The 9623-nt window shown below is 43.3% G+C and overlaps 1 protein-coding gene and 1 long non-coding RNA gene across 4 annotated transcripts; one reads left to right on the top strand and one right to left on the bottom strand.

Annotated features, from left to right (window-relative positions):
* The first annotated feature begins 24 nt into the window (after positions 1–24).
* slc25a38b (solute carrier family 25 member 38b) lies at positions 25–7117 on the top strand. 3 transcript variants are annotated; one of them, XM_060046240.1, is made up of 9 exons: positions 25–523; positions 851–963; positions 1717–1818; positions 2734–2858; positions 3659–3743; positions 4030–4209; positions 4769–4937; positions 5995–6158; positions 6558–7117. In XM_060046240.1, the coding sequence occupies exons 3-9, from the start codon at positions 1768–1770 to the stop codon at positions 6678–6680; spliced, it is 897 nt and encodes a 298-aa protein (XP_059902223.1). In that variant the 5' UTR covers positions 25–523; positions 851–963; positions 1717–1767; the 3' UTR covers positions 6681–7117. The 3 variants fall into 3 exon arrangements, with proteins under 3 accessions (XP_059902223.1, XP_059902225.1, XP_059902224.1); XM_060046242.1 differs by lacking the exon at positions 1717–1818 and having other exon boundaries at positions 25–221; XM_060046241.1 differs by lacking the exon at positions 1717–1818.
* Positions 7072–7768, bottom strand: LOC132453444 (uncharacterized). The gene is made up of 2 exons (XR_009524701.1): positions 7611–7768; positions 7072–7273 (listed from the first exon to the last, which is right to left on the bottom strand). It is a non-coding gene; the product is annotated as an uncharacterized LOC132453444 (long non-coding RNA).
* Between the last annotated feature and the right edge of the window lie 1855 nt (positions 7769–9623).

The following is a 9623-nucleotide window of genomic DNA, read 5'->3' as shown; positions in this document are numbered from 1 at the left end:
TGAAGTATCGCTTTTGGGGGCAATATTCAAGCCATCGATATATTTGTTGAGATTCTGTTTTACAAATACCCATCTCGAATATTTCAAGTTCAGGCTGTAGTAGCTCTGTCCAAGTCCGTTTTGTTCCGACAGCGCCATCGTCAGGCCGAGGTGCCCAACCACAGCTCATGATTGAGGACCAGTGGCGCGGCAGTGATGAGGCACCAGTGGTGAAGTTGCTGGTACGCAGGTTCCGTTCTCTATGATGACTAATAGATAATGAGAAATTACAGCTTCGTGTTTGGTTTAGAAAGTAATATAGCTATTTAATCATAACACTTGCAGCGTAACCAATTCACCTGTGAAAGGTTCCTAGAGGAACTAACCGATCTAGCTAGATCTCGCTCCGGACTACACACCGCTACTGACAGCAGCTACCGGCGGCTAATGCTAACTACAGCGACTGCTTTTATTCACATGAGTTTGTGGGACACAAGATGTCATCCTTCAAAGCGAGAGGGGCAACATAACGGGCGTTTGTCGGGTAAGAGGGTAATTTGAGTTGACTCAAGCATAGCATCGTGGCTAAAGTTCCTGGTATGCTATCAGCGGCTAGTTCATGTAAAAAGGAGGTTAATAACTATGAAGCTCGGGTGTTTTACTACACAGCACTTTAAACCAGACATTTTTTGTATTTCTGTGTCCAACGTTACTATAATGAACTTGCCGTGTTGTATCTTGCCTATATTCACGCTGTCCTTGTGAAGTTCATCAGTATCAACACAAGGACAGGTTCCCCTCCTCCTAATGTAAGGACGGGGTTTAAGCTACGTAAGCAAGTGCCTTTAACCCAAATGTGTTTGGTTTAAAGGCTGACACCAATCTGCATCTACACGGCTATACAGAAGAGACGTTCATTATCCGACGTCCTCAAAACCAAAGGACGCCGGGCCCCCATCCACCACTCAAATGGAGTTGGCAATGGTAATTGTGGAGTGGTTGTATATAATTGCATATTTTGTCCTTTGTCGTGATTGTGGTTTATTTTAGTAATGTTAAGGTGAAAGGTTTACATATTGGTTTCAGTTGTTGAGGAATGTGGCCTACCAACAAGTATCTGGCTAGTGTATAATCAATGTTTAACCACAATTGTGTCAATGCGTGCCTAAGGTTAGTTATAGCTCATGTAATCCTGACCAATGCCAGTAAAGATCATTACCTCAAATTACCTTGTTTATAATTGAATGGTGCAGTCTGCTGAGATATTTGGTATAATCAGCACCCTAAGATGAAGCTCGATTTAGGCAGTACAACCACAGAAATACAACACGCAGGCTGTTAAGATTATTTAGAAGTTATCTTTAGGAAGAATCCATATGACTGAAACGTAAACGTTCTGCATGACCTACATTTACACCCACACACACACACACATTATACTCATGAATCACACCACTACACAATAGCAGAGATGTAGCTGTGCTGGATTAGAAAGAAAATGTGCAGCAGTGCATGTGTGTGTGTAGTACACATCACATCAATAGAATCCCTTCAAAAAGGTACGTGAAGTGGATTCATCTGCCGCTTCAGCTCAGCTCAGAGAGAAGTGGAGAGAAACAGCAGAGAGCTGGGGACGAAGCATTACTAGTTAGAGAAAGGGGGGGATTGCGTGAGGTAAGGGAAGCTAGAAGGCAGGGTCAGAGCGATGGAGGTTTACCCTGTCTTATGTTGACACAGTAGCGGCAGCCGCACCAGAGAGAGCGAGGGCTAGAGGGGCAAGAAGGAGAGATGCAAGAAAGTCGGGACTCTGCAACCCGCGACTCAGGCAGCCTGGCAAAGGTATTATATGTGTGTGTGTGCTTGTAAATATTTCTGACGACCTGTGTTCAAGTGGTCATTATGTGTATGTGTGAAACCGTGATGTTGTCTGTTAATATTACACACACAATATCCAGGGAAGAGCAGATTTTTAAATATAAATGTGTTAAGACTGCCGCTTTAAACTGCTTCGTAATTTTCTTCTGTTCAATGCTTTTCTCTTCATTTGTTCACCGATTATGTATTTCTCTTGTGATGTGCTGTATTTATCTTTCCAAACATGCTAAAGAGGAGCTATGTTTGTGGTCTTGTCTGTCTGACTTCCATCCATGTCTGTCTGGTGGCCTTTTGCTTTGTTTTTCTCCATGAGACATGCAACCAAGGATGAGTCAATGTGTCTGCGTAACTGTGTGGGTGTGTGTAGATTGTCTCCGCACATCTGCATCAACTCCAGTTGGTTCTGTGGGGGGTTTGCTCTCTGTTCTGTAAACGCCTGCCATGTTATGGTGGACAAAGGACCACAGAGGAAACATGTTTTTACCACTTAGCAGATAGATAAAGGATATTATGTAATCCTTTAACAGTTGCATAATCAAGGGTTTGCCGGTAAAATATATACTTGACATGTTCTGTTTAGATTAATGTATGATACGGGTGCAAGAATAATTCTATATTCTCATCGTGATTTGTTTCTTTCAGGCCTAATCTCAGCTGGCTAACTAGTTTATCTGCAACGTACCTCCCTGTCAGTCTCCTCTGTATGTCTGTATTGATATTATGTCTCGTGACCAGTAGACATAATATTCAAAAATAATATTTATTATAATAAATATATTCTCTTCCTCAGAAAACGTCCACATCAAGGTTATTCTGCCAGCTGATAATCAATATCTGGTTATTCATTGTCAACCTATTCTCTCTCTTTGTGTCTCTCAGGCTCACCCGGCGCTGAAAGCCTTCATGTGTGGCTCTCTGAGTGGCACCTGCTCAACACTGCTCTTCCAGCCCCTGGATCTGGTGAAGACCCGACTGCAGACGCTGCAGGGAAATGTCAAGCCAGGGTGGGTTCATGTGGCCAAGGGCGAGACTAAGACGCATTCCTGCTTACACCGCTAAATCTCGATAAACAGATATCTGCCTATGAATGCAGAATATGTAGGCACCGGTTTGATATCGGAGGTACTTTGTTTTCCATTGGTTGTTAGTTTAATTGACCAATCTTGTTTAAGCGGTTATCAGTTGCATGCAGGTAAACTATCTGTGGAGGGCGAAATTCTTGGAACACATTGGCTATCGTCTGATGACGATTTAGCTTTGTATTAGTTTTCAGCTGATACACATTTTAGCATGCATATATTACAAACCCACTCTTTAATATACATACAACCACATGCTGTATAAATACAAAATTCCTTGAATTCAGTCACTCCTGTTGTATACCCTCTGTGTTGCTAACCAAATCGTACAGGCAGTGCTATTCTCTTTCTTGGCCGATATAGGCCAATTAGACTCATCAGCGCTGTGTAATTATGCTGGCTAGCTTCTAAGCTGCAATTCCCGCCAGCACAAGAAGGGAATTGTTACCAGCAATAAGAGGCCCACATCGTGTGTGTGTGTGTGTGTGTGTGTGTGTGTGTGTGTGTGTGTGTGTGTGTGTGTGTGTGTGTGTGTGTGTGTGTGTGTGTGTGTGTGTGTGTGTGTGTGTGTGTGTGTGTGTGTGTGTGTGTGTGTGTGTGTGTGTGTGATGATCAACATATAAGGTTGAGTTACTGTGATGTGATCATATGTGGTTGTAGGGGTCATGCTGTGTGCATGAATGTGTCTCTGCACTTGTCTAATGTATTGTATGTTCCTCCACCAGGGCTTCCAAGGTGGGGATGTTCAGCGTGTTTCTTCACGTCATCAGGACAGAAAACGTCTTTGGCCTGTGGAAAGGAGTCTCACCAGTGAGTAGCTGGCCATGTGTGTTTTTGTTAACTCAAGTTAAAGCTGCTCTAGGTACGATTTCACGATAACGGTTGTAAAGAAAGAGAGAGCAATTTTTGAAAAGTAAACAACCAGAAAAAGTGTTGCATTCATGCACCTCTGATTGACAGGCAAGTTCAATTCCCTGAACCTATCTAATAAGGAATATGTAACTCCTTCAATATAAATGTCACGCTCAATTATGTTTTTTTCTTCTCCTCCCTCTATGTCCTCCTCTTCTTCCTCCTCCTCCTTCCATATGGCTAGTCCTTTGTCCGCTGTGTCCCCGGGGTAGGCATCTACTTCAGCACCTTCTACTCCCTGAAGCAGCACTTCTTTCAGGACCAGGCCCCCAACGCAGGCCAGGCTGTCCTGCTGGGGGCCGGGGCCCGCACCGTGGCCGGGGTCAGCATGCTGCCCGTCACTGTCATCAAGACACGCTTTGAGGTCAGCCAACAGAACAAAACATTACAGTTAACGTTACTGTTCACATGAGCTCAGCCGAAAGGACTATTACTTTTTACATTACTGTACACATTACTGTTCACCTGAGGTCAGCACACAGGTCTAAACATTACTGTTCACATGAGGTCAGCCCACAGGACTACACATCACTGTCACATTACTGTTCACATTACTGTACACATCACTGTCACATTACTGTTCACATTACTGTACACATTACTGTTCACATTACTGTTCACATTACTGTACACATTACTGTTCACATGCGGTCAGCCCACAGGACTACACATCACTGTCACATTACTGTCCGTACACTGCACATATTTCCTTAATTTCTCCAACAATGATGGCAGAACCGGGGTACGTCGTAGCTCATCAATACTTTCTCTGCCATGTTTTGCGTCCTCGCACCTGTGGTTGACCCGCTAGACGGGATCCCTGAACCTAACGGGGCTCATATTACAAAGTACGTCACACGGTAAGCAGCTTTCATATCATATCTTGCTTCTTGTTTCTGACCAACCCACTGTTTGTGCTCCAGAGTGGCCGATACAACTACGTGAGCATGGCCGGGGCTGTGAGGAGCATGTACCAAACAGAGGGCCTCAGGGCTCTGTTCTCCGGGCTGACTGCCACCTTGCTCAGAGACGCGCCCTTCTCCGGCATCTACGTCATGTTCTACAGCCAGGCCAAGAGAGCCCTGCCTCCCGGTGAGTGCCCCAACGCTACGCCCACACGGCAGACCAGTGGGGGGGCGACGTCGGCCACACCCACACATGGAGCATGTTTCTCAGTAGCCCTAGCTCGTTGGCAGAGTTCTGAGAACACTAGCCTGGGTAGCCCCGCCCTTTCTTCCAGCGAATTGAGTTCGCCCTCCACAAGGGTCTGGAGAAGAGCAACACATTTCTTTCTGCTTCCGATATGTTTTTGCGGGAGCCAAACACAGAGCTGGCTTTTCCCCTTGGCGCGCTATTTGCTGGTTTAACACAATGACGACAGGGAAGCGACGGCAAGCAGCCAATCGCGTACAGAGTCAGTTGAACTAGGCCCGTTGATCAGGCCTCTTGCGCTGTAGAAAATAAGCAGCAGCTTCCCCAGACCACTGGCAATCTACAATTGGCTTGGTCTGGTAACAGCCAGGCTATGAGAACACAGGATGTGTCGCAAGTCCTGGAACTTTAAGAAACCGGTAAGGAATGCAGACGTGGATCAGCTTCATATGTTTGCTGACTTTTTAACTAGAAGTAGGTGGAAGTGAATTCCATATTATCCTCTGTCAACGCTTGGCAGAAACGTCGGCCACATATTTTATAATATAATATTTAAACTATTCATTGTATAATATAATGTAGGTCGAGACAACCTAATGTTTTCCTCCATTGTAAGCCTAAAATGTTGTGAAAGGAATGGATTAGGGAGACAAGGTTAAAGGATGAGGGAAACTGGGTGAAATGTTTGCCACCAATACGTGGCAAACCAAGTCATGCTTGAATACCATGCATAACAAAAAATATGGAAGTTGGTTGATGTTGAACCCATGTATGGGCTTTGTTTGATAACAACCTTGGCTTGGAGTTCATGGGGAGGAATCACAGAGCGGGACAATAAAGAGTGTGTGCCTAAGCTAGAGAAGCAGTTCTGCAGACCTGCTCGGCTTTAGTATTACTTCTTAAAGTTCTAGATAAAGGTCTTAAACTTCATTCTGGGGTTTCCTGATCTCTCTCTCTCTCCTTTAAGCGTTTTAAGTGATGTCTTTTCCCCAACTAGACGGGAACGGCACAGTGTATGTCCCGCTGGTGCACTTTGGCTGTGGGGTGGTGGCCGGCGTGCTGGCCTCCCTGGTCACCCAGCCTGCCGACGTGGTGAAGACACACATCCAAGTCAGCGCCTCGCACTACAGCACGTCACGGGCTATCCATTACATCTACAACGTAGGTCCCTCTTCTGTTCTCACTTTTACTCACATATCACCCGCAATTGCTAATAGCATTATTTAGCATTAGTATATAAGAAACATCATGAAATCTCCATATCTATTGGATTAGACATTGCTTGTTTTTATATTGTATGTATTTACGTCGACTTGTTTCCTCAAGGTAGAATGAACAGCCATGTAGTATTTCAGAATGAGAATTTTAAGTATTTTTGTCCGCATGTAGGAAATACATTTGTCACTGAATTTATATCACCACAATCCTTTTTTTATTTTTTCATAAGTAGGGAGAACAGCGTTGATGCCTGTACTCTGCGGTCGGCCATTTTGTATGGAGCTGAGTAGTTGTAGTGTCGATCATGCCAAGTGACCATCATTCCCTCCCTCCCCACCTCAGGAGAACGGCCTACGGGGGTTCTTCAGAGGGGCTGTGCCCAGGTCTCTGCGACGCACGCTTATGGCCGCCATGGCTTGGACCGTCTATGAGCAGCTGATGGCGAGGATGGGCCTCAAGTCCTGAAGCGGGGCATTCCGCTTGGTCGCCGGTGAGCTGGCTGGCGCGAAGGATTGGCGTGAGGAGAGAGTGCAGGGGGCACGGGGCTGTGTGCGTGTTTCATTGTATCGTTTCAATATTTGGAAAGGAAAGCCTCAACCTTGTGAGCTTGTGATCCGACACCTGATGTGGTCTTACGTCTGACGATGTCTACTTGTGAAACTCCCTGTCCAGATGCTGAGCAGCATCGAGGACCCCTGAAGTAATGTATAACCCAACCAACCCTGTGACAACATGAAATGGTGTGCTCTCGTTTTGGAGACCAATTCACCCTCCGCAAACTGGTGTACTTCGTACCAAAAATGACCCAGAAGACATTGTTTTTAATTTTTAGATTTACGTTTTTTCTGATGGAGAACAATCCTTGCTGTCACCATATTTATAAAGTGCTTTTACTTGATGCATTTCTTGACTGCATATATTTATTTATTAACTGGTGGAGAGTTTGATGTTTTCGTGCTCAGACAATCGCCCAAAGAGCTGGACTGCTGTGCATTGTGTGGTAAAATGAAAGGTTGTACAAGTTAACATAATTCAACTTAATGCTATGCTATGCTAACCTAAGCGTCTTAGAGTACCATATTAAGCGCTATGTAAATTTCGTCATCGTCATCGTCATCCGCTTATCCGGGGTCGGGTCGCGGGGGGAGCAGCTCAAGCAGGGGGCCCCAGACTTCCCTTTCCCGGGCCACATTGACCAGCTCTGACGGGGGGATCCCGAGGCGTTCCCAGGCCAGTGTTGAGATATAATCTCTCCACCTAGTCCTGGGTCTTCCCCGAGGTCTCCTCCCCACTGGACGTGCCTGAAACACCTCCCAAGGAAGGCGCCCAGTGGGCATCCTTACCAGATGCCAGATGCTATGTAAATTTCATTTATTATTATTATTTATTATTAACCTCTATAGGCTTCCTATCACTCCAAATAATAGTCACACTAAATACCTGTTGGGGTTGTTTAAAAGTAGAGTTTGCTTTGGGTTTTGCAATGGCACATGAATAGAGTTTTATGACATTTGCTTTATGTTCATGAAAGCACTTTGATTTCACAGTTTAATGTGAACAGGTGGTGGCCTGAAAAATAAAACGGATTGCTTATAAAATGCAAATGTATACAATTACGGAATCCAGCATTCAGACTAGGAATTATGTGGTACACTGGAAACACTGTTTGAACGAAGCACTGACGTGAGGATGGTACTAAGTATGATTAGCCCATCTGATTAATTCCTGGACATTGTCCTGAATGGTTTCTCCAAGATTTGTAAAAAAATAACTAAAGTAAATAGAGTAATAATTATATGATGTGTGCTATATAATGTTACTTTATGGAAGTCTATACAAGAAATCAGCACATTTATTAGGGAGGCAATTGGAATAGAAATTCTGATCGGATTAAAACATTGGGAGTGAAGAGTTCATCAAGAAGACCCTTGATGAACTAAGGGTTAAAACATACTGTTATAGGGTTACAGTACATTTAGCTGACCCTCAAAACTGATTTGATTGGTCAACTCTAATTAAGTTCAAGCAAAAACCTTAACATACTCCTAACCAAATAAATTGGATGGGATTTGCGTTGTTAAACTATGTGTAGTCTTTCTGTACATTTGTGATGTTTAGCCAACTTTCACGTAACTCCTGTTATCTGACCTGTGCCAAAATAAATTGCAACCAACTGATTGCCAGTATTTCAGCATTATGTTCTGTCAGTCTTAGAGCCTTCTCCATGTTGATGTTCTGTTTTGAAGATTATGTGTATGGTCATTGTACCTGTGGGCATTTGGTCTGTATTTGACTGTTCAGATGGATCCTGTGCCTGTTTATTTGCAAAGTATATAAAAGTCTACCTTTTGTAAAGAATTGACAAAGTGTTGGTTTTCATTTATACTTTTCTAATTTTAGCTCATGGACCACATACAGTCCAATCTAAAATGGGCAGAGCCAGTAAAACCATTGCACAACAAGCTCAATTTTCCCTTTATTTTACTGTAAAGAAGTACAAGTTCAATCAGAAAACATTCACAATTAATGACCAATTCATAACAAAACAGGCTGAAATGTCTTTGGAAATAAGTTGATTTAAACTGTCTGTTTTCCTTATTCAGTCAGTCAACTACTCACTGTCATCACAATGCACACTTCACAGTGGATCTATTAGGAACTAGACAACAATATAGAATTTTACTTCTTTATGATTCAAACATGATTACAAACCATTTACAATTCAAACGTTTTGGCAGTGCCTGAATAAAAGGTAAAAGCTTATACAGATTATTTTAAACTGAAGCTGTTGACTGGCAATAATTTTGCACATTGTTCAATATATTTAAATATGACCACAACAAGTATTCATTGGTTTCCTAGAGGATTGTATTCTGGTCAGGATGGAAACGCCTATGAAGCAGGATTGTAAATGAAGAAGGCTACCCACTGTTTACCCTGCTCCTGAAACCTGGCACCTCTTAGCCTTGGGGATTCCAGCTCGGCGTTCAACACTTCCGGAGAGACTGGTGTTCAAACGCATAGATATATATATTAACTACTAGATGCCCTACGGCGGCGTCTAGAACGTCACCACTGGCGGCCATCTTACCACAGTAAGCTGCTCAGCCATAACATTGTGTTGGTAGTGATTCATGTACTTTTTAAACAACCATAACTTGCTCAATTTTCAACCGATTTACAAACGGTTTGGTTTATTACAAACGTTATTAACGTGGTTATGATATTGTACCTATTTTAGAACATTATTATATTTTTCATTATTCTATCAAAAGTATGCAGTGTCATAACTACATCTCTGACGATTATAACAAACCAAACCGTTTGGAAATCGGTTGAAAATTGAGCAAGTTATGGTTGTTTAAAAAGTACATGAATCACTACCAACATAGTCTGGCTGAACGGAAG

Source organism: Gadus macrocephalus, chromosome 3, assembly GCF_031168955.1.
Source record: "Gadus macrocephalus chromosome 3, ASM3116895v1".
NCBI lineage: Eukaryota > Metazoa > Chordata > Actinopteri > Gadiformes > Gadidae > Gadus > Gadus macrocephalus.
Note: the sequence above shows the minus strand (reverse complement) of the source record. Positions and strands in the feature narration are given on the sequence as shown.

Excerpts from the sequence above, each read along its gene's own strand:
- slc25a38b (XM_060046240.1), top strand. The coding sequence starts at position 1,768 with ATGCAAGAAAGTCGGGACTCTGCAACCCGCGACTCAGGCAGCCTGGCA. Across the intron at positions 2,859-3,658 it reads CAGGGAAATGTCAAGCCAGG|GGCTTCCAAGGTGGGGATGT; the intron begins GTGGGTTCATGT and ends TTCCTCCACCAG. Across the intron at positions 6,159-6,557 it reads CTATCCATTACATCTACAAC|GAGAACGGCCTACGGGGGTT; the intron begins GTAGGTCCCTCT and ends TCCCCACCTCAG.